At 41.4% G+C, this 24,731-nt stretch overlaps 2 protein-coding genes across 7 annotated transcripts; both read left to right on the top strand.

The window, feature by feature from the left end:
- Positions 1-895: 895 nt before the first annotated feature.
- acot9.1 (acyl-CoA thioesterase 9, tandem duplicate 1) lies at positions 896-10,489 on the top strand. Of its 3 annotated transcripts, XM_083995932.1 has the most exons (16): positions 896-1,057; positions 1,966-2,060; positions 2,884-2,910; positions 3,598-3,643; positions 4,897-5,067; positions 5,243-5,280; positions 5,367-5,450; positions 6,062-6,165; positions 7,334-7,407; positions 7,556-7,623; positions 7,706-7,817; positions 8,070-8,160; positions 8,368-8,453; positions 8,552-8,639; positions 8,728-8,878; positions 9,867-10,489. In XM_083995932.1, the coding sequence occupies exons 1-16, from the start codon at positions 1,044-1,046 to the stop codon at positions 9,920-9,922; spliced, it is 1,305 nt and encodes a 434-aa protein (XP_083852058.1). In that variant the 5' UTR covers positions 896-1,043; the 3' UTR covers positions 9,923-10,489. The 3 variants fall into 3 exon arrangements, with proteins under 3 accessions (XP_083852058.1, XP_083852059.1, XP_083852060.1); XM_083995933.1 differs by lacking the exon at positions 2,884-2,910; XM_083995934.1 differs by lacking the exons at positions 896-1,057; positions 1,966-2,060; positions 2,884-2,910 and adding an exon at positions 3,470-3,508.
- An 888-nt stretch (positions 10,490-11,377) lies between these two features.
- pdha1b (pyruvate dehydrogenase E1 subunit alpha 1b) lies at positions 11,378-23,786 on the top strand. 4 transcript variants are annotated; one of them, XM_083995556.1, is made up of 13 exons: positions 11,378-11,540; positions 12,852-12,872; positions 13,577-13,732; positions 15,252-15,317; positions 15,896-16,069; positions 16,317-16,443; positions 16,551-16,642; positions 16,770-16,862; positions 18,192-18,347; positions 18,689-18,760; positions 19,490-19,557; positions 19,762-19,870; positions 22,410-23,786. In XM_083995556.1, the coding sequence occupies exons 1-13, from the start codon at positions 11,481-11,483 to the stop codon at positions 22,572-22,574; spliced, it is 1,359 nt and encodes a 452-aa protein (XP_083851682.1). In that variant the 5' UTR covers positions 11,378-11,480; the 3' UTR covers positions 22,575-23,786. The 4 variants fall into 4 exon arrangements, with proteins under 4 accessions (XP_083851682.1, XP_083851684.1, XP_083851683.1 ...); XM_083995558.1 differs by lacking the exon at positions 13,577-13,732; XM_083995557.1 differs by lacking the exon at positions 12,852-12,872 and having other exon boundaries at positions 11,384-11,540.
- The last annotated feature ends 945 nt before the right edge of the window (positions 23,787-24,731 follow it).

Here is a 24,731-nt window from a genome sequence, read left to right as displayed (position 1 = left end):
TTAAGACATGTCAGTGGGAAGGGGTGGGGGTTGGGGGTCTGGGGTTGACCCTGAATCTGTGCAGGAGTCACTGCAATAAAAACAACTAAAGAAGGGCATTAGAGTGGAATAGAACTGAATATCTTTACGGTCATTGCACATTCAAATTGTACAAGTAACCAATGTTCCCTCTAAATTTCAAAACTCCTGAGCAGAAATTCAACTCCCCTGATGACCTGCTTGAGCGACCACGGTTTAGGTCATAAATTTCACGATTCAAAGCGCACAATTAGGGAGAAATAAACAGTAAACTAGTCGGGGATATTTGAGTGTGCAACTTTTTTTGTCTTCTGGGCAAAGAGGTGGGGAGCAGTGTGACACCTTAGAGGGAACAGTGCAAGTAACTGACTTTTATAAGTTTTATTATTTTTTAGATCATTAGCACTGTTTATTGTTTTTATTTGCTTTTCTTGCTCTTTAGTTTCCTTTTTTGTTTTAATAGATCTTCACAGATTTTTTACATTTATGCAGTATTACCATTTCATTCTTTTGTATTATTTATTTATTCTTTTATTTTTTATTCCATTTCTTGCCTTTTACCTATGCCTTTTACTTTATCCATTCTCAATTGCAAATTGTTTAGTGTAAGTTAGAATTCTTAATTGCTTCATGTTTTTTTGTTCTATTTAAGTACATTTGTGTGTGTGATGTGAATGTGGAATAGGGGGTGGGGGGTTGTTATTTATTATTTTAACATAGTACTTAGGGCTGCTTTGTATAAAACGGTCTCCATAAATAACGTTTTAGTGCTTGGTTGATGAAAGGTGTGACAATGTGTACAGAGTTTAAATTTCCAATTTTATTAAACGCTGCATCTGACGTCATCGCGAAGTGGGCGGGGCCTGAAATGCAACACGGAAACATCCTGAGCAGGTTTTTTTTTTGTTGACCGCCTGGCACGGCTCGGCTCTGAGGAGAGAAACCCCGCAGTTATTCTCCCTTTAACCCGCTCACCTGGTTTATTTGGAGGCCTGAAGCTTGAACTCTGTCACCCGGACTGAACCATGCTCTCCCCGAGGTCAGTGCTCTTCAAAACCTCGGTCAAATCAGTGCTAAACTATTAGCTTATTTCCAGTGCAGCTAATTCACACTAGAAACAGTAAACAGCCTTTTAAGGTGAACGTATCGTGATTTGTTAGTTTCAGTGGAGTTGAATGACTCCTGTGCTGCATGAATGAAGAAACGTGCTTCACCTGGAAATAGTGAGTCAGGCCCAAAGAGGGTGGGTCACTGTATACACAGAGGGTGGTGCCATGTTCATACCACTGCTACAGAGGAGAACCAGTAACACAAGTACTTCACCATGCACAAATGACTTCTGGGTAATTTCAGCCATGGGTACAGATTTACAGTATAAACTGGAGTATTTTCAAGTAATGCCTCTACTACCTCTACTACTAATACTTCATCTCCTCCACAGAATAAGGGGTGTGTAAAATATGTAAGAATATGTTACTAGTCTTCACTGTTAAAAGCACTTACAGCATTAACAGTCCATATCTAAAAATACAATCCATAATCACTATACTAAAATCATTATTTCAGCATAATGAATTATTTTGCAATTGTGCAAGATCAGATTTAAAAAGACAAGTGAAATCAAAAGTTGTAGAAATGGCTATTAGTTGCTCAAAATAGATTATTGATGAGCTAATCTCACTATATTAGGTAAATCTTTGGTTTGTCACTTTGCTCTTGTGTTAACGATGGAAAATGTCGAAGCAGATGCATTTACAAACACAGTGACCACACCACGTCAGTGTGTCTGCTCAGCTGTTCATTCTCTGTGGATCACAGAACAGATGCTGTGGACGGCTATAATTAGAAGTGGAGGATGCATTTACGGTAGATGTCTGGACCTCTTGATCTGAAGGTTATTTTAGGATTTGTTTTTGTTTTTTTGTTATGTCCTCACATGGACCACAGGTTGCTGCTTCTCCGGTCAGCTGCGTCCCTGACGACCAGGTCGCTCTGCACAGGTGGGGCGTCGAAGAAGGGCCGGGCCCCGGACATGGCTGATGGTACGGTGTCTACTTTCATCTGAAACGACCTGAACATAATTAAAGTCTTTGCTTGTCACCAGTGTAAAAGCTACAACATGTGTGTAACAGATCATTCACACAAATGACTTGATAATGTACAGAAAAATATTTTGAGACCAAATGAGTAACTTAACTAATATAGAATATAATAAGTATAAATGAGACGGTATGTTTGTCTGAACACTCCATGACTAATGCACATTTGTTCTGTGATTTCAGATCTGAAAACTGAGTAAAATAAAGAGGAAAAAACTGTTTAATCCTAAATAAATCGAGTGCACATTCTAACTTAAAGGGATAGTTCAACATTTTGGCTAAGTAGGTTGGTTACCTTTAATTGTCGGTTTTAGAACAGCGGAGCAGAGAGCTGAGCTAAGGAGGCTAATGGGATTTCTTGGTTTCCCTCATCAAACACATCAAATACACAATCCAACAACTCCAAAATGCTCTGGTGGACAAGTTGTGACCTGCACATTCACCACACTATGAGATAATAACAGAACCTTATGAGACAGAGTTGTTTTTGAGGTAGGCTGCTTGCCGAAAAACTGCCCTCGACAGGAACATGCATCAGCGGTTTTGCATGAATTTACCTTGAAAACAACTCTGTCTGGTAGAGTAGCATGAGCAGCTTGTGGCTCTGCTCCACTGTTCTAAAAATAGCTTGCACAGACAAATAAAAGATAACAAATTTACTGCTATGACTATAGGGATTATGGCAATGGGCCAATTTGCCAAAATGTTGAACTATCCCTTTAACTTTGATCCCACAGATTATTAAATCATGTGTGTTTGTCCACAGGAGATCCACTCTTACACGTCTCAAATGGTGTGTGTTGGTAAAAATCAGACAATTCCTAAACTACTGCCGAATTCTTTTCTCGTCTGCTCTAATTCTTTATTAATTCTCCTTTGCATGTTTGGCACCGACGTCGTTTTTTCACGTATAGCATCTTTTACTGTGCAGTGCACCCGTTGTGCTTCTTGGTAGGTCTCAGGCCGTCTGGATTTCTCTTCCTGCTCCACAGTAGAGCTAATCCCTCCCTGCAGCGTTCAGAGGTGGTGTTTGTTAACCTCTTCTCTTCCTCCCTCTGTGCCACTGAGCTTCAGTGTTGTAGTGCAGCTGGTTCCTACATGATGCCTGTCTCCACCTGACTGCTGCTTCTCTCTCTGTTGTTTTATGCCGTCGCACTGTTTTGGCCTCGACGTGCTGCAGCCTCCAGACTAAAAACTAGAAGATTTTGATCTTGAAGTTGTGTTTGGATTGGTGTTGTTACTGTGTGCACGTACACTTTTGGGTGGCACTGCAGCACATAATCACAGCCCACAACTATATTTCCTGATCGTGCTGCAAAAGCCAAACAGTTTGTGTCTGAAGGCTGCAGCTGTAAACAGTCTCAGTGTTCGTCATGCAACTTCTGACTCCTGTAAGTTGTGGTGCATTCACTGCCTGACTGTAGACTGAGGAAACACGTACATACACACCAGATCTGACGGATTCCTCTGTGTTTTTCAGTGCGGAACAGGCTGAGAGAGATCGTGGGAGCTTCCACTAACTGGAGGTACTGAACCAGGCCGACATGACAGTGTTTGAGTGTTTGTTTCATTTGGTTTAGTTGGATTTTTTGTGTCTCATTAAATTAATGAAACGTTTTATATTATACAATATAAAATATAATATATTACAATATGTATTTGTTTTTTTAAGTACACAGTCAGCCACAGTGCCACAGCCAGCCAGTCTCCTGTTTATTCCTTTTCCTATGATTGTATCTGTTTCATTTCTTTTTCATCATTATTTTTTTGTAGTCATCTCTTTTTATATGTAGTATCCACAATAATTAGTTGTATTATTGGAGCTCTACTAACCCCCTGCATTTGTTAGAGTCTGTGGGTATTCCTTCGCTGACTCAAAAATTATATTTCATCAATTTAAAGAGGAACTAAGCAGGATTTCTCCTGTGGCTAAGCTATGCTACATTACATTTTAATTAAGGTAAAAACCTTAATTAAAAAGCTCCAGAGTAATTGTGATAGTTAACTACATGACTTGTAACTTGTTACAATGAGAACGGAGGCTCTCTGTCTTCACCTGGTGTCTCATGGCTGAAAACCAACCTGGCAACATCAGTGTAGTACCTGGCTGCCACCCATCCTGCGACACAAACGCGCTCCATAACCCACAATCTTTTGTTTATGACAGTCAAGACTACACAGATATTTTATTGAGTGTATGTAATGTGATGAGCCCTGTCAAAGACAAATTTCTGCTACCCTTTGGGGCAGACTATCTATCTATCTATCTATCTATCTATCTATCTATCTATCTATCTATCTATCTATCTATCTATCTATCTATCTATCTATCTATCTATCTATCTATCTATCTATCTATCTATCTATCTATCTATCTATCTATCTATCTATCTATCTATCTATCTATCTATCTATGTTATCCACCGCTTCGAGGATTGCTTTTTCGCCAACTTTGTTGAAAACAAATGCACATGGCCAGGTGGAGGGTTAGCAACACAGCGTGCACAGTTCCTCTCTAACTTCAGATGTCAAATCAATAAATAGGCAAACTTTTCACACAGAAGGATCTTTGCCCTGCTTGAACATTTAGCATTTGCACTTGTGATGTGTACATTAAACTTTTGTTCATATCTGTAGTTGTTAATCTTAGATATCTAACTCAGTGTTATTCTGAATCCTTGTTTCTTTTCCAGTATTTACCAGTAACGTATTCAGAGAGGTTGTATATGTAGTAATATATGTAATAAATCTGTAATGTATCTCCTAATGGTCTCCACAGCGACCACCGGCAGGCCATGGCAGAGCGAGTGTCGCTGTCGTCCATGTTGGCGAATTCTCAACAGGACCTTCCAGCGAAGACGATGAAGGACAGTTACCTGGAGGTTCACCTGCCGCTGGGCTCCGAGCCGCAGCTCCGAGAGAAATACCTCACCTTCCACAACACTGTCAGGTACACACACACACACACACACACACACACACACACACACACACACACACACACACACACACACACACACACACACACACACACACACACACCAGTACCAGCATGTGGGATAGGGGAACAGATAAACAACCACAACAGAAACTTGACGTCTGCCTCTTCTCTCTTGTCTCTGCAGGTTTGGTAGAATCCTGGAGGACTTGGACAGTTTAGCAGGTATCACATTACACTAAAAACAAGCTGTCATTATTCTCAGTCAGTCATCAAACACTGATACATTTTCTTCTCATTTCCATCCACAGTTCTCATATCTTACTCTCACACCTACAACTCGACACTGAAGAGGTCTCCTCTGTCCATTGTTACTGCGCTGGTGGACAAAATTGGTAAGAGTCTCTGATATTTTCTATTTGTTCGAACCACAGACATTCAGTTTACTTTAATGAAGGACAATGAAAACCAGAAAAAAATAATTAAATTAAACGAACCAGTGCGTTTATGGCATTTTGCTTCAAGCACACTGATTGTTTTCATTTCTGACAACCTTCTGTGCTGTGGGTATGTCCCTTTGGTATAATTGGTTTGTTTTTTTTATTCCTGAATCAGTCAATTAAAACAGTATCAACTGTTTTGACTTGTCTAGATTAAAGAGCTGATTTTCTTTATTCGTTTTATGGCTTGGCGGGTTGGAACGAGACATTTGACGTCACTCCAGCCTCCAGGAAATTCCTCTATTCTATTGTCTCTTAAATATTTGTAAAGTGAATAATTTGTGCAATTTGGTTCTGATTTCAATGGAATGTTTCATATGTTTCCGCCAGAAAATATAACAGGAAACTGTGAAGGACTTTTCAACAGGTTTCTGTTAATTTGACAATTGAAAATAAAAACAGTTTTAACAATGAAAGTGATAATCTGGGGCAGCCTGAGTTGTTTAAACAACGCCGCTCTGTGTAGAGGAGTTCCACATTAATGTTGATGTCTTTTTGTTGGTCAGATATGAGGCAGCACGTCATCTATCCTGACTGTGACATCAAGTTCACTGGTCATGTGACGTGGGTGGGAAAGACGTCAATTGAAGCCAAGATGCACATGTCCCAGGTAAACACACTGACCTGCCTCTTGACACACACTTAGATGTAAAGCTGTGTTTATATTATGCATTTATTCCATTTGTGTTCATTGATAGATTTAATGTAACAATAAGTAAGAAAGATAAACTTTATTGTCTCACCAGGTGGGAAATTTGTTGTGGGCTCTACATCCATGTTGTAGCCATTAAAAAGGCAACATACACATTTTGCAACATTGTGCATTCGACATACAAAAACACCAAAAAACATAAATGAAAAAAATCAAGTGAACCTTAAAGGGATAGTTCAACATTTTGGCAAATTGGCCCATTGCCATAATCCCTATAGTTTTAGGAGCAGGTTGTCGGTGCAAGCTATTTTTAGAACGGCGGAGCAGAGCCGCAAGCTGCTCAGAGCTACGCTACGGAGGCTGATGGGATTTCTTGGTTTCCCTCATCAAACTCATCAAATACACAATCCAACAACTCCACAACGCTCTGGTGGACAAATTGTGACCTGCACATTCACCACGCTATGAGATAATAACGGAACGTTACAAGGCAGAATTGTTTTCGAGGCAAATGCAGAGACTGCTTGCCGAAAAACTGCCCCTGACGGGAACGTGCATCAGCGGTTTTGCATGAATTTACTCCATCTTGTAACGTTCCGTTATTATCTCATAGTGTGGTGAATGTGCAGGTCACAACTTGTCCACCAGAGCGTTTTGGAGTTGTTGGATTGTGTATTTGATGAGTTTGATGAGGGAAACCAAGAAATCCCGTTAGCCTCCGTAGCGTAGCTCTGAGCAGCTCACGGCTCTGCTCCGCCGTTCTAAAAATAGCTTGCACCGACAAATAAAGGTAACAAACCTACTGCTAAAACTATAGGGATTATGGCAATGGGTCAATTTGCCAAAATGTTGAACTATCCCTTTACACACAGTCTTACAGAAGGAAGCAGCTAGATTTAACAAGTATGGATGTAAAAGTAAAATTGTCGTGGTCCCACTCAGACTGTTTGATTGACAGATGACTGGTTCATAGAGTGAAGAAACGTAAGATAAATATCAGAACAAAAATGTTGCAGATCAGCTACATCTCCTCCTGAATTAAAACACCCACAACCCTCTCCTCCTCCTCCTCCTCCTCCTCCTCCTCCTCCTCCTCCTCCTCCTCCTCCTCCTCCTCCTCCTCCAGTACCGTGATGGAGCCTACGCCCCAGTTCTGGATGCTACGTTTGTCATGGTGTCTCGGGACCCAGAGAACAAGAGGTGAGGACCTCAGCTCAGCCTGTGGACACATGAATTCCTTCATGATAGAACTGAAATGGACAGATGCTGTCACGTGTGGTAGGGACTCAGTGTGTTGAGTGTGTTTACACACTCTCATCCTGTTTGTTTCTGTCCCACTTAATTTCAGGGCAGCATTTGTAAATCCTCTGAAGCCCAGCGGACCAGAGGAGGAAAAGATTTTCCAGGAAGGAGAAGGTATGGTTGGACTTCATTGCCTTGGTTAAGATGCTAAAATATTCACTTTTTGATTCTGACCTCGTTTCTTTGCTCCTTCCAGCAAATAAATCCCGCCGCGTGGAGCTGAGCACCGCGTCGCTGCTGAAGGTTGCTCCCACAGATGAGGAGAGGAAGATCGTCCACAGTCTGTTCCTCAACACCCTGGATTCAAAGTATGGCTGAGATACCTCACAAGTAAAATTTAGTCAAAAACTCTCACCCCATCACCCCAGTTTGGGGTCTCCAACTTTACTTCTTTTCTAAGTTGAAATTTTAATCAAACTGTTGGAACAAAATCCAAAACAAGATCAAATAAATGTCATCAAAAATATTTAAACATCTCAAACTCTATGTATAAACTTGTCATGGCTTAAAAATAGGTTCTTATAGGTGGTAATATACGACGTATGTCTCCTCTCCCCCAGGACAGTGAGTTTCCGCAGCAGAATTCTGCCTCCAAACTCGGTGTGGATGGAAGACGCCAAACTGAAAGGACTGGAGATCTGCCACCCACAGGTGAGAGGAAGGGACGGCTGCAAGTACAAAATAAAAGCAACACACTCAATCTCAATTCTGGGTTGAGTATGTTGGAGCTTCAGGGAGTATTCAGGGGGTTCAATCAATTTTATTGATTATAATTCCTTAATTCATGCTGGTGATTTACAGTATAAACTGTTTGTGGAGGTTTAATCCATTGTGTGTGTGTGTGTGTGATTGGACCAGGAGAGGAACATCTTCAACAGGATATTTGGAGGTTTCCTGATGAGGAAGGCCTACGAGCTGGGCTGGGCCAACGCCTGCTCCTTCGGGTGAGACACTCTGACAGACCATTGGTTCATAGCAGGATATTTATTTGTTTGGTGTGACGTTACAAACTGAGAACCGTCCCTTTCCTGCTGTGCTGCAGAGGCTGTCGACCAAGTCTGGTGGCTGTTGATGACATCCTGTTCCAGAAGCCGGTGGAGATCGGCTCCTTGCTGCTGCTCTCGTCACAGGTCAGAGAGAGTGTGCATCAATGTGTTTTTACTGAAGGGAGAGAGAGTGCAGAGCGGAGAGTTTCTGAGTAATGTGTGTGTGTTTCAGGTGTGTTACACACAGGGGAAGTACATCCAGGTCAGAGTTCACAGTGAGGTGTTTGACCCGCTGACCCGCCAGCACAACACCACCAACGTCTTCCACTTCACCTTCGCTTCAGACCGGGAAGTCCCCAACATCATCCCACAGACATATGGAGGTAGGCCACACACATGCGCATACACTGGCCCATATATTCACCCACCATTTTAACAAGAACAACTCCAAACTCTGTTATGGAGTTGTTGGATTGTGTATTTGATGAGTTTGATGAGGGAAACCAAGAAATCCCATTAGCCTCTGTAGCGTAGCTCTGAGCAGCTCACAGCTTTGCTCCGCCGTTCTAAAAATAGCTTGCACCGATGTAAAACACAATATTTATGTGTGTTTTAAGATTAAAATGATAGTTCAACATTTTGGCAAATTGGCCCATTGCCATAATCCCTATAGTTTTAGTTTTAGGAGTAGGTTTGTTACCTTTAAATGTCGGTGTAAGCTATTTTTACAATGGTGGAGCCGAGCCGCAAGCTGCTCAGAGCTACACTACGGAGGCTAATGGGATTTCTTGGTTTCCCTCATCAAACTCATCAAATACACAATCCAACAACTCCAAAATGCTCTGGTGGACAAGTTGTGACCTGCACATTCACCACGCTATGAGAAAATAACAGAACGTTAAGAGACAAAGTTGTTTTCGAGGTAAATGTAGAGACTGCTTACCGAAAAACTGCCTCCGACGGGAACGTGCATCAGCGGTTTTGCATCAAGTTACTCTGTCTCATAACGTTGTGTTATTATCTCATAGCGTGGTGAATGTGCAGGTCACAACTTGACAACAACACCAGAGCGTTTTGGAGTTGTTGGATTGTGTATTTGATGAGTTTGATGAGGGAAACCAAAATATCCCATTAGCCTCCGTAGCGTAGCTCTGAGGAGGTCACGGCTCTGCTCTACCATTCTAAATATAGCTTGCACCGACAATTAAATGTAACAAACCCACTCCTAAAACTATAGGGATTATGGCAGTGGGCCAATTTGCCAAAATGTTGAACTATCCTTTTAAAATAAAAATCCAACAAAACTAAACAAATGTTGTTGCTTTACCACCTGAAACATGTGATGCTGATGTTTTTGTGTTTGTCTAACAGAGTCCATGTTGTACCTGGATGGAAAGAGACATTTTAACCAAACCGTGGAGAACTGACTGATCAAATCTACGTCCCATTAAAGCCCTCCAGCGTCTGACCAATAAGGTCTAAGATAGTGAGTGTGTGAGTGAGTGAATGCATGTGTATGTGTGTGAGTGTATGCTGTATAATACATCATTTTATATCATGCTTTGCACATTTTTCACAACCAATTCCTGTTACATTACTTGTGGTGGTTTACATTTGTTTGGATCACTACAGCAGAAAAGACACAAAGACAGCTTTTATTTTATTTTCTTGTTCTCAACACCAAGTTGTTCATCTGACAGCCAGTCAGTGTTTACAGTGTCACGGCGGTCATATTTTACTCAAGAAACTAAAACAAATGTTTTGTTTTCTGGCTTTGTTGTAACCTCATATATATCCTAGTCACTGTGCTTGACGTTACATTACATTATGTTACAGTTTTATATTTTACTGTCGCTTATACGCACAAACAGCTTTACTTTTCTTTATTGTGTGCAATGGGAACCTGTATCTTGAATATGTCAGACAGCTGCGAAAGGAAGGATGGTGTCTTTATTTGGCCTTAAATTACTTGTATGCAATAAATCAAATCTTATTTATCATGGCTTCAAGTGTTCAGATGTCTTTGCTTTTTTTATTTTCAAATACATGTCTCTTGAGTCATATGGAAATTAGTGCGGTCAATCAATTAAAATATTTAATCCCGATTAATCTCATGAATGTCATAGTTAACTCACCATTTATCGCAAATCAATTGCACATTTTTATTTATTCTAAATGTCCCTTGAATTATCATTTTAATACTCTTATCAACATGGAAAAGTGGATAGGCTTGCTTTGTGCAAATGTTTTTTATTGAAGACAATATTGGAGCACAAAAAAGGAACCAGTGACATAATCACCCTTGTGAACGCCCACACAAGAGGTTAAATAGTGAGTCTCCACACCAGACAGTTGGACCAGATGCGTACATGAACTGATGAAGCCTCTTGGATGAGAGGTGAAACGTCTTCCTAGACAAATAACTAAGTCCAGTTGCTTTCGATTTAACCTCCTTTGAAATACTATGACCTGGACAAATGAGAATATGCACCGGCTTATTGAAAACAACATGTGTTACTTATTTCACACTAACATTCTCACTTTGAGCAGTCATTGATGATTCTGCCCCTGTGCTGTGTGTGTGACTGTAATCACATAAAGTTAAGTGTGATTAGATTAGATAAACTTTATTGTCCCCCAAAGGGAAAATGTGTCTTGAGCAAGAGTGCATAGAGCCATATAGCAACAATACAATAAGTACAGTGACAGACATAACAGGCAATAGACATACAGACATTTATTAGTTAATTATTAAATTATTAATTTAAAAGATCATAAGATCCATGGAGAATCACTAGAGTAAAAACTTGAGCTATGTGACGCATTCCCGTCAGCTATAAAAAGCTAGGCGGAACCAACAGTCTGCTCCGCCAGCGTGTTGACCGGACACATTTCTGGGACGGACACTAACAACCCACTAAGCCGATATATCTGCGCCTTGAGCCGTTAATTAATCCCTTTGCCGGCCGGTCGTCGCTCCGTAGCATGCAAAACATGTTAACCATCATCTCCAACGCTCTTTGTCGGATAACTGGCAGGAATGTGGTGAGTGGTCCGGGACAAACGTCGAGCTGGAGGCCGTTTCTGAGCCGAGCTGGTCCGTGCTAACAGCCAGCTAGCTTGGAAACGCTCGGCCTGGTGCTGACCTTGTGACGAGCGGCTAACATTAGCATCCTCCTGGCTGGTTTGACTCCCGCTTTAAAGTTGCTTCAGACGTGTGTTGGTCGGATAAATAATGTTTGAGCACGTTTTTAACGGAATGGTTTAACGGTGAAATGAAGCTTGTGCACGGGGAGAAACGGTGGGAAAGCAGGAGCGGTCATGTCTCTTTATTTTTCCGTTTTAATTCTTCCTCTTACTTTTCTGTGTCTGTGTGCTCGTGGTGGTGGTCTGTCCTCCTCCAACAGAAAAGCGGCTTCTACTGTTAAATATGCACTGATGTGATCAATATTTGCCAATATCAGCTGTAAGATTCAGCCCAGGGATCAATACGGCGACTATTTCTACTGTTTGTTTTAAGGTTAAATTTAGCTTCCCTTTGTTATAAATAGCAAAACATGTATTAGATTTAATTCTTAAAAACCTGTGGTGGTTTTGATGTGGTAGTTCACTTAAGTGATTATTTAAGTTGCCCTGAAATCAACTTTATTAAGTTTTCCGTAAGTTACATGGCCACCAATTTTCTGTTTGAGTGTTTCACCTCTAGACTATAATGTCCTTTTTCTACTTCCCTTCTCAATTTGAATGGCGGCTGGCATCCAGCTTAGACTAGCACAGTATCACTGACTGAGGAGCCTTAAGTGCTTGTGTCAAAACCTACTTTCATTATCTCAGCTGATCCTCTGCCTGCTTGGCCTGCATTTCTAAATTAGTTTGTAAAAAAGAAAAACTGATTATGTTTCAGTCTTAACAGGATTATTTTAGTAATGGGTGGATAAATGGCAAATATTGGTTCTAGTAAGATCACACCAGTGCATCCATTTCCTCTTAGTTTGCTGCATCAGCATGTTGTATCTGTGTTCACAGGGTTTCCACAGCCACTGGAAAACAAACCATCATACATGAGATTTTTATAATGATTATTAAACCTATGTATATTTTTTTCAGGCATTTTTTTTTTATGTCTGATTCTAAAAACAAACCACATTTAGATATAACCGTCATGAGAGTTGCCACTTGATTTCCAGGTGACTGTAGGAACCCCGTTTTATGGCTTTGTGTTGAATTAGCCGTCGCTCTTTCCCTCCTGCTTCCACTCCCTGTTTACTCTCACACACGCACAAACACTCACAACAATCCCTATTTATTTCTCGCTTCTCTCCCTCCTCTCCTCGTTCCCCCTCGCCTGAACCCTAGGGAGCCCAAACAGTGTCTGAGGTAAGGAGCTTGTCACTCTGCTGATGTGTGTCTGTAGGCCCAGTCCTACGCCCCCTCCCTCTGCAGTCATGTTTCTGTAGGAGCTGCTCTAACTGCTAAGGCTAAAGGCTAAAAGCTAAAAGAATTCAGCATGAGTAACAATGGCTCTTGGTTTTTTTATTCTCCATAAAGTCCATAAGACTTAAAAGCAGCTCATTTTCATATAAAGTTCCAATTCCTAACATACATTTTCTGTTTTTATTTTATGATATTATTTTTTCTTGACATAAGATTTAATATAATCACATCATTGATAACTCTGTAGTAGTTTGGCCCACCCTGTTGCCTGCTTAACATGGTGATGTTTCTTAGTCACGCAACATTTAGCTGTAGTTGCGCAGAGAAAAATATTTTCATAATGAATTGATCACTGATCAGTCATTTGAACACACACTGTAGGTGTGATGTCATTTATTAAAATGTTGTGCCAGTCCTTCAACATTAGCTGAGGTGTAGACACTGTTGGGCCGCTGCACAGTCTCCATGTTTTCCCTCCTTGTCTTTAGTTTCCAGAAGCCAGACGTCATCTGTGTGTGTCCGTGTCTCCATTTAGCTGCTGCTTCTGTTCTCACCTGTAGACGCCTCTCCTCGTCCCCCTAGCTCTGTAGAGCTGCTCAGGCTGTGCTGTGCTCTGGTCTGATTGGTTGGCTCCTGTGTTCCCCCAGTTGCTGATTGACCTGTCAGAGTACGTCAATCTAACCTCACCGGAGGCGCCTGCCTTGGCAACGACCCAGCGGCAACCACCTAAACCACCACCAGTCAGTACTAGAGCATCTGTGGCACAGTTAGCTAGCTCCCAGGCCGACCCGCTAGACACACCAGTAAGACAACCAGTAGCATCCTCCATGTCTGCCTGCCACTAACGGGACTGTGTAGAAGTTCTGAATGAAAGGGGAAATAACCTGTTAAAGAGACACTTAGTGGTTCTGTCCTTCTGTTTCTGGGTAACTGGGTCCTTGTCCCTCCTTGGTCTTTTTTCTCCAGGGGAAATATAGTCAAAGGGATAGTTCAACATTTTGGCAAATTGGCCCATTGCCATAATCCCTATAGTCTTAGGAGTAGGTTTGTTACCTTTGATTGTCGGTGCAAGCTATTCTTAGAACGGCGGAGTAGAGCCGCGAGCTGCTCAGAGCTATGCTATATTTTAAAAACCACGGTTTTGCACGAATTTACCTCGAAAACAACCATGTTCTGTCGTCTCATAGTGGTATGTGCAGGTCACAACTTGTCCACCAGAGCGTTTTGGAGTTGTTGGATTGTATATTTGAGTTTGATGAGGGAAACCAAGAAATCCCATTAGCCTCCATAACATAGGTCTGAGCAGCTCGCAGCTCTGCTCCGCCGTTCTAAAAATAGCTTGCACCGACAATTAAAGATAACGAACCTACTCCTAAATGGCAATGGGCCACTTTGCCAAAGTGATCAGATGCATGTTTTTCTTTCAAGTTTCCCACATTTCACACATTAACAGTAAAACTAGGGCTGCATGTAACTATCACTTTCATGTCTGTCACTTCTGTTTTCATTAATGGATGAAGTGTTTAGTCTGTTAACATACTGTACAGTCTACAAGTAAAAAATGTTTGAACTAGTTCATGGTAACATTTGAGAATTTTAAATGCTTGTTTTATCTGAGTCCAAATTTGAACATATAAATTTGAGACAGATATAAATCAGCACATTTGAGAAGCTGTGGTCAGAGAATGTTTAAAAAATGATTTGATTCGAATGATTAATTGATGATCAGAATTTGGCAACAGTTGTTCTGTTTGAACTGTTTGTCAGTGTCTTGCACAACTTTAGACAAAAATCCAACATGAAACAAAAACACTTAAATGCACCCACTGGTGTATTCATACCGAGATGACCTCTGTAGTTCAGAGCACTCGCATCATAACACTTATCATTTCAACCTAAAAACTCTCCTGCATTTAAACACACAGTGGTTATGTCAGTAAGAGCTGTCATGGTATCTGTTGATGATGAGTGATGTGTTCACCTCATGTTGTCTTCTGTAACAGGTAATTAGTAGCTTTTTAACGACACCTCGGGGCCAGTGGTTAGAGGAGTAAACAAGCTTCAAACTGGCGTCTGAACTGTGGCTTGATGTCTTTCCCCTCCACAGTCGTAGTAGCAGTCTAGTCCAGCTCGCACCGCCACGCTCAGACCCGACCTCCCGTCTCTCTGCACCCACTAACCCTGCAGCTGCTGTGAAGAGGAGCGCAGCCCTCACGCTGTCTGTGTGCTGGAAGACTCGTGTGTTTTACACTGCTGCAGTCTTTTTATCTTTTAAGCCGCACGTTCTTGTATAAATGTCCGCTGTGTCCTCTCATCTGCCAGGGCGCCAGAGTCGTGGTCTCCCGCTCCTACGCCGACTTCACTCCTCAGGCCAGCTTCGACATCAAGGTGAGTTCAAAATCAATTTTCCTACACCACATCAGCCAGAACATTAAAACAGGCGAGTTCTCAACCATTAGTAGTTAGATTTTAAGCTTAATTTGTGGTCTGTATTGTCTATAACTCAGTCAAGAATCAGTGTTATGGCTGATGATGATCAGTGTATATCAGTTTGATTTTAGTGCAGATTTTTGATTTTAAGGTGAACTGGATAAGATGAAGAAATGTGTAGTCTGGCTTTTTATTTATTTGCACATAAAATAAAACTGTTTACATTTGATGCAAATCACTCTACAAAGAGTGAATTGTATAAAAAAAACAATGTGCAGGTGAGTTCAGAAAGGTATATTGTCGCCACCATGACCTGCAGTGTCAAAAAGATAATATACATAATAATAAATAAATATACAACTTATGGGGTGAAGGTTAAATAAATGGTCAAACAAACTAAAAGACCAATACATAATTTAAAGAAGAAAATAAAAGTAAAACAGAGTAGTTTTGCAAATAGAGAGGTTTTGGGGAAAGGTTGCATTGCAAACTCTAATCTTTGGTCTATATTGTATTTTTCTCCTCACCGCCAACAGAAATGCGACGTGCACCGTTTAGAGGACGGTCCTCCACTGAAGGCGGAGCTGACCCGAGATCAGGGTCTGCAGTACTACCGCACCATGCAGACAGTGAGACGCATGGAGCTCAAAGCTGACCAGCTGTACAAACAGAAGATCATCAGAGGCTTCTGTCACCTGTACGATGGACAGGTACCATCAGATTACAGTTACTCCTGTGGCTCTGCTCAAACAATATATTTATTGTTTTGGACATAGAAAATATACAGTCACAGGGACAGTAATATTTAAATAGATGTGAGAAAAGCATCAACACATCTTCAGATCAAGAATCACATGGTTACTTAAATGCCAGTACAGAAAAGAATACAAGTGAATTTGCATGTGAATATAAAATGCTCCACTACACGCCTGTGATGAGGTTTGTCTCCGCCCACAGGAAGCCTGTGCTGCAGGCATCGAGGCGTCCATCACCCCCTCTGATCACCTGATCACGGCGTACCGCGCCCATGGATACACATACACCCGCGGCGTGTCCGTCAAAGAGATCCTGGCCGAGCTCACAGGTGAGGGAGAAGCCACAGAATCTGGATTCACGTGGGTTAACCACACCTTTACAGGTCTGAAGTGGCTCCTGGGTTCATCCCCTCGTGTTTCTTTGCCCCCTGCTCAGGTCGTAAAGGGGGCATAGCCAAAGGCAAAGGCGGTTCAATGCACATGTACGCCCCACATTTCTATGGCGGCAACGGGATCGTGGGAGCGCAGGTAAACACGCAGCGACATATGAACACAAATTCAAATAAAGAAAACTTTGTTCACCAGAAGATTTGAAAAGTTGGAAACTGAAAAAATTTTCAGTTCTTCTGAATGTCTCCGCTGTGACATGGTCTAGGTTCCTCTGGGAGCGGGCATCGCTCTGGCCTGCCTGTACCAAGGCAACAATCAGATCTGTGTCACACTCTACGGAGACGGAGCAGCCAATCAGGTGAGACTGACCAGAAAGAGGCAGTGCAGCTTTAAATCACCCTCTGTCTATGTATGGATTCCACACATGCTCATGCAGTGACTTTTGTCAGCCCAGTGTGACTGTGGTGGAAGAGCCATAAACAATGAAATGACCTGACTCATTGTTTTCATGCAACACAGCACAGTGCTGTGCATTGTTGGCTAGATCTATATGCTTAGCCCATGTCCCCCACACTGAAATCACTCTGGGAGAAAACTCAACTCAACCAAATTGGCCCATTGCCATAATCCCTATAGTTCTAGTTTTAGGAATAGGTTTGTTACCTTTAATTGTCGGTGCAAGCTGTTTTTAGAACGGCGGAGCAGAGCCGCGAGCTGCTCAGAGCTACACTACTGAGACTAATGGGATTTCTTGGTTTCCCTCATCAAACTTATCAAATACACAATCCAAAATGCTCTGGTGGACAAGTTGTGACCTGCACATTCACCACGCTATGAGATAATAATGGAACGTTACGACCAAGTTATTTTTCGAGGCAAATGCAGAGACTGCTTGTCTAAAAACTGCCCCTGACGGGAATGTGCATCAGCATTTTTGCATGAATTTACCTCTAAAACAACTCTGTCTGGTAACGTTCTGTTATGAGGGATGAGGGGAAACCAAGAAATCCCACCAGCCTCCGTAGTGTAGCTCTGAGCAGCTCGCAGCTCTGCTCTGCCGTTCTAAAAATAGCTTGCACCGACAATTAGTTAGGGATAGTTCAACATTTCGGTTCGTTACCTTTACGTGCAAATACAAGACTAATGGAAAGACAAAAACAACCTATTAAACAAAGACAAATGCTATAAGCTACATATGGATTGGAGTTGTGGTGGAAGGTGGGTCTGTGCATATGTATGTGAATTTGCATGTTTGTGTGTTGGTCTGTGCATGTGTATGAGTGTGGATCTCTTTTATATACAGTCTATGGTGTGGATATGCGTGTGTTGGAAATAATAGGGATGAACTGGAATGATTAGAACATGAGAAGAGAGTATAACAAAGAATAGATATAGATGGATATATATATACTGTGTGTGTGTGTGTGTATATATATATATATATATATATATATATATATATATATATATATATATACACACACACACACACACACACACACACACACACACACACACACACACACACACACACACACACACACACACACACACACACACACACACACACACACACACACACACACACACACGTGAAATGGGAGAGAGAGAAAAGGGAAAACCAACAGCCAGAAGTTTAATGTGTCCTATGTTGACATGGAAACACTTGTCCCCTGTCCTCAATCAGGGCCAGATCTTTGAGGCTTTCAACATGGCTGCCCTCTGGAAGCTGCCGTGTATTTTCATCTGTGAGAACAACAAGTACGGCATGGGGACGTCGGTGGAGAGAGCTTCAGCCAGCACCGACTACTACAAGAGAGGAGACTACATCCCAGGAATTAGAGTGAGACACAACTTTGATTCAAACAGCTCTGTGGTGAAAAAGCTCTAATTGATTGTGATCCTGCACGTTGATGTAGCAACCTAAGCCAGTGGGGTCCTGGGCAACAGCTGCAGTGTGCCTATGGGCCGTACGCCTCAGCTGGCCTGTGTGGACCTAGACTATAACAGGAGACTGACAATCAGCTCCTGGCAGTTGCAGGTGTGAGCATACATACAGCTGTCTGATGCTCATGTATGATACTGCATACAAACAACCTGAATGACGCTGACTGGCTCTGAATTGTACCACAGTACATCTTCCTGCTTTTCATACGTCTTGTTCCTCGTCTTCTCTCCTCACAGGTGGATGGGATGGATGTCCTGTGTGTCCGAGAGGCCACCAAGTTCGCTGCAGATCACTGCAGATCAGGAAAGGTGAGGTCCACTTCCAGGGTTAAAGGAATAGTTCACCAAAAAATGAATATCAGTCATTAGTGACTCACCCTCATGCTGATGAATACTGAGTAGTTTTTTTTATTCCTCAAAGTGCATCTAGAGAGCCGGGAGGCCGGTTCGTAGTCCAACAGAAGCTTTATATGAGAGTAATAGAGCCCAACACAAAAACGCCCATAAAACTACGCAAAAACCTTGAAATATTCCTCCACACTGCTCGTCCACTGCAATCCAAGTGTCCTGAAGGGATATAGTCCAGAGTTTACTCGAAACTACGTAATTTAGGACATTTTACAGCCTAAACAGTCCTGTATTGAATTTGCCTGGGGCGCACTCTCGTGTTAATGTGCGTGAACGTCAGAGCCCAATGAGAGTCACTAATGACTGAAATTCATTTTTTTAGTGAACTATTCCTTTAAGAGCAATCTGAGAGTGTAACATCCTCACAGCTCCATCCTCGCTCTGTGTCCTGTATTGTCATTTATCATGTTGTTTCATCTTGGAGTTAGACAGCACATCCTGATTCTTCCTGTGGCTTCTTTCTCTTTTCTCTGCAGTTTTACACATCCAATAATTTACCTTCATTATATTTACACTAAACACGTAACACACCCACTGTTCAGGAGACAGGACACAATGACAGATCCAGTTCTGCATTCATTGGATGCAGTCTGCACTGTGGGTGAGAAATGACCGTGTGTGTGTTTTCAGGGTCCCATTATCATGGAGCTGCAGACCTACCGTTACCATGGACACAGCATGAGTGACCCCGGGGTCAGGTGAGTGATGTTCGACACTGACCTCTGTATCTCTCAAGGAAAGGCTCCTGTTGTTTTTAAATCTCTCCTCTCCAGTTAAGTTTAAGAAATCTGTTTCACCCTCAAGTGCTGATTTGGGGGGAAATCCTCTTTATGAAGTGAAAAATCAGCATTAATTTATTTCAATATAACTTTAAATAACTTGATTCATGCATCCTCCTGCAGCTACCGCACTCGTGAGGAGATCCAGGAGGTCCGCAGTAAGAGCGACCCCATATCTTTGCTGAAGGATCGCATGCTCAGCAACAACATGGCTGCTATAGAGGAGTTCAAGGTGAGTGCTCACAACAAACACAACCTCTAACATGAGGAAGGAGAGAGGTGTGGGAGCTTTGGATTGAATTTGAGGCAATTTGTGATAACACTCTATCACCAAACTATCAGAACCGACATGACACAATCTCCCCCATCCGATTTATAGTATGTCAGGTATCGATCTGAACAGACAGTTTATCTTATTAGAAAAAATAGATGTTAAGAAATTATTTATTGGAGGCATCATTTGCAGTTGAAAAAAGCTGATAGTACCATTATAGTATTGTACCTTTGGTGATTCCCACACCTATTGAGAACACTGACCTCCTCCAAAGGCCAGGCCAAAGCCTGTTTTGTATTACATTTTCAAAATGTAGCAGTGTAGATGGATGATCAGTTGAGGATTATAAAGTTCCCCTGCTGTGTGTTTACGTCATAGCACCACAGTTTACTGAGTTTACATTAGAGTGTGTGACGTGCCTCACATTGAGCACACACCTACATGATTGTTATTGTCACGCCGTAACCCAGCTGAGTCTGGATCAGCTGCTGTTTCAGGTTCCAATAGGTAAATCTTTGAATACACTCTTTGTTGGTTCTCGAGCAATTAAGAGCACATTTACACACAGCGAGGTAGGAGGCAAGTGTGTCATGCATCATCAAAACGCCAACACACAGTGCACTCAAGTCTAAACACTTAAGACACAACTCCCAGTACCTGTTTGAATCAGTGTGAACAGAGCTGCACCTGTTTGCTCCAGTAGTTGGCAGCACTGTGTCTGCAGCTAGACCATCTTAATTCAAATGAATTAATCAATCTTAATTCAGCTTCAAATCTTTTCATTATCAGAAGAGTTGTAATTGGCTTTATTAATCACATCCCAGCTTCAGCTCATTGTTTGTTATTCACCATCTTGAGATTGACTGACTGTTTAACAACTGGGCACTTACTCACTCACAAATACCACAAATGATATTATTGATGCAAACCAAGAGTTGAACTCTAACCCTGACACACTTCAACCGCTGACACCAGCGGTGGTTTCACTGATTCTCGTGTTGACGGGAAGTGGAAATTTACTGCTGCAAAGATGAATATAGCATTTAATTCAGCTTGTGGCTGCAGACTTGGATCACACTGAGACAGAAATAAAGACGTCTGCAGGATGAATTCAGTTTCAGCTCAGCTCAGGGAAAATGTCTCTTTGTCATTTCTGGTTTTAAAAAGAGGGGAGTGGGCCTTATCAGAGTTTCTTGAGAAATTCTGAGGAGAGGAGATATTCTTAGAAGAAATGCAAACCTAATGGAAACACTGAACCTCAAACGCACCTACGCATTTATATGAACTCATTATCTGACCGCATGTTGTGTCGGATGAATGTGAAACATGCAGCTGAGCTCAGGAAACAAAAAAGAACAAAGGTTGAGTCACCGTGTTTCTGATCTGTCGCTGGTCATATTTGATTCTACTGACTAAGATATAATAATATAACAAGTGGGTTTTAGATGTCTGGGTAACAGTTCTGTTGCCTGCAGGGTTGTTTGATGTTTTTACTAAATACAAACATTAGATTGTACCGAAACAGAACTCTATGCATATTGACTTCCACAGCTTCTTCTGTAGATGATAAATGAATCTCAGATTAAATTATTGTTCAAACTTGACGCTAATAAATCTGTAGCTCAGCTGCAACCTGCCACTGGTAGTCAGTCACAGTCACACGTTTCAAATAACTGGATCGTCAAGTTATTCCAGTGTTATCAGCTCTTAACAATCTGACTCAAGTTTCACAGTAACAGCATTTTCTCCCACAGAACCCACTGATAAACTGAACTGAAAACTAAACTGCAACAGCAAGATGATACGTAATTATTCACATGATGGGGAAATATTTAATTTATGATTTTATCATTATGTTGATACTAAACATATTCTTAAAATCTTCACAGACAGCAAACATCCGATTCTTCAGAACAAAATCCAGGTGCAATGACAACATAATTTTACTGCTTCATAGTTCTGTTAAGACTCTCAAGGCATTTGGCTGAGGTTGGGGGAAAGATTCTAGTCTTGTTAATACAGAAAAAAGTATTTATTTATATTAAACCAGAACCGATCCAACAGCTTTTGGTGTTTAAACCACAAACAGGAGTCTGCGTCATGTGTTTTCTTGGTTTTTAAATTAAATTGAATTAAACCTGCAGCTGCGTTGTTGAAATCTTAAAACTGAAAGACTCAGGTTTGTCTTTTTTTTTTTTTTTCTCCATGTAACATTTGCAAATGGCCTCAGCACAGCACAGATCCGTGGTCCCCACAGAGTGAGAACAGTTCAATCCCGTATGACAAGAACGTAGGAGTCTCCACCCTGAGCTGCACAGACAGGTCGCTGTAGATTCTTTAGCGTTACTACGTGGGCCAAGATCGCAGATTAACAGCTCCTCCCTCACCACAGGCATGGGAACCTCGTCAAATACAAAGGAGTTAAAATGAGGTCGCGTGAGAGCACATACGATAAGACACACTGTAGTAAAGAAGTCACCAATGTCTCTGCTTTCAGGAAATCGACATCGCCATCAGAAAGGAGGTGGAGGACGCCGCTCAGTTCGCCACGTCGGATCCAGAGCCGCCGCTGGAGGAGCTGTGCAACCACATCTTCTTCAACAGCCCCCCTCTGGAGGTCCGCGGGACGAACCCCTGGTCCAAGCTCAAGTCCGTCAGCTAGACTCGCACCGTACACACTCGCCCAAAGAGAAACCTATACACACCAACCTTCTACCCGTCGGTGGAGGAGAGTCCTCCCGGCACTAACCACGGCCCTCTCACTTTCACAGAAATATCCAGAAACAATCAGCACCTCCTTCTTCCTTCGACTTTAGGTCGCAGCATTCCAGCACCTTAAAGGGACTCAGCTTTGGCTTGAAACCTGTCAGTGTTATTTATTTATAGTTTTATATAGAAAAAATTAAGATTTATTCCTTGTCTTTATATTTATCCTGCTCATACCTGTCGTACATCTGACCAGTCTGTTGGCTATCGAACCATCATCAAGCCAGAGATCGTTTGAAAATGAGAACAAGAACAAGGTTATGGAGTATGAGAAGATGAGCCGTTCTTCTGAGCACACTGTTTACTTAAAAAGTTTTATTTACTGCAGGGCAGCGCAATATACGCACAAAAGTTACATTTCACATTTTAAACTTTGTTTTCCCATCGTGACATGTCTGTTGTGAATTTTCTCCAAGCTTTTAACTGTGCAGAAAAAGTGGAATGAATACGTACAGAAGGTTTCTGGATCCAAGAAATGACCTCCAACTCGGGAACATAGTCACTGGTTCTTAAATCACTTGCCGAGTCTCGTGAGTTCTTTCGGACCTCGTTCACTTAGTGAAAACTGTTTTTAAATGCGCTATAGAGCAAGATGAGTTTAAAGGGATGCGTGTTAAAAGAGTGAGTCTGACTATATGATTGCAGAGCAGAGGCGACTATTACTGCCCTAAATATTTAATTATGAGCCAATGCAATTTCTCAGAGCGGATCCAGTGGCAAAGCAGGACACTACTGACCTGAACCTCCAAACTATAACCAGCTGTTTCATTTTACCAAGTGTGACCTCTACATGTGACACAAATCTACAATTCAGAGTCTCTGTGGATATAAAGATGTTTGAAGGACCTGGTCTTCTAGATGCACTGCAGTATACTCTGTTTTCGTTTGCTTTTTCAGTTTTCAGGACATGAATATAAAGAGTTTGCGGTTTTGGTGTGGAAACCTATGTCTTTGCTACATGTAAACATGAACTGCAGCCGTGTTACACTTATTTTGGATTTTCTGTTTCAGATTGTGACCATGACCCTGTACAGATTTGGACCTATACTCAACTGTTAATGTTGTGTGTTGCGCTAAAAGACTGGTTGGCTTTAGAATAAATGTGGAAAGAAATGAGAGCTGAAACGTTTGTGTTTCTGGTGTCTTAATATTTTTTATACTCTGATCAGAAGTTGAGTTACTAGACAAATATCAAATGAATATTTAAAAAAAGATAGACCTCACAGGTGACATATTGAGACATAAATAAAAAATAACATATTTGGATATAAAGCAATATGATTTGATATTATCAAATATTTAATGAAAAACATAAAATATGTAAAAAAAAAAAAAAAAAAAAAAGTGAAGACTGAACCATGTTGAGTTTAGTTTTCCTCATCCATCCACTGTGTGTCACCATCAGACTGCAGATAGATCTTTGTTTATTTATCCACAGCCATGGAAACCAAGGCACAGTATGATAAACAGCAGCTTGGTTGTAATTGGACTTTTCATTACACCAATCATTTATTGACACTTGATGAAAATCATCCACTTATGTTGTCACTCAGTAATGCAGTAACACATTATATTGATTTATTAATCACTCCATGTTTCTATGTGCTCATCTCTATGGTCATTTTATGTCTCTTTGCATCTTTTTTCAGTCTTTTCTGTCTCTTTGTCTTGTTTTATATCTCCTTGTGGTTATTTCCAGGCTCTCTGTGGTCATTGTATGTGTCTTTTATGGCTGTCCTTAGTGGTAATGTTATATGTCTGTGGTCATTCTGCGTCTCATATGGTAATTGTGTGTGTCGTATGGAAATGAACCTGTTTGTGGTCGTGTTCTTCATGTTTCACAACAGGCACAGTTCAGTCGTTGAACCTCTTGCGTACAGTTTGACAGAGATTACGTCAGCAACTGTCATATTTCTTTAAAAAATACAAGAAATGGAGTTGGTCTTGGAAAATAATCAGGCTGCCTTGCTTCAAATATTATTAAATAAACCAAATATATTTAGTCAGAAATGATTAATTAGCCATGAACACCGTGGTCTCTATGAATAGAAGT

The sequence above is a fragment of the Trachurus trachurus genome (assembly GCF_905171665.1).
Source record: "Trachurus trachurus genome assembly, chromosome: 20".
In the NCBI taxonomy this organism is placed as follows: Eukaryota; Metazoa; Chordata; class Actinopteri; order Carangiformes; family Carangidae; genus Trachurus; species Trachurus trachurus.
The sequence above is the reverse complement of the archived record's forward strand: the minus strand, read 5'-3'. Positions and strand labels throughout refer to the sequence as shown.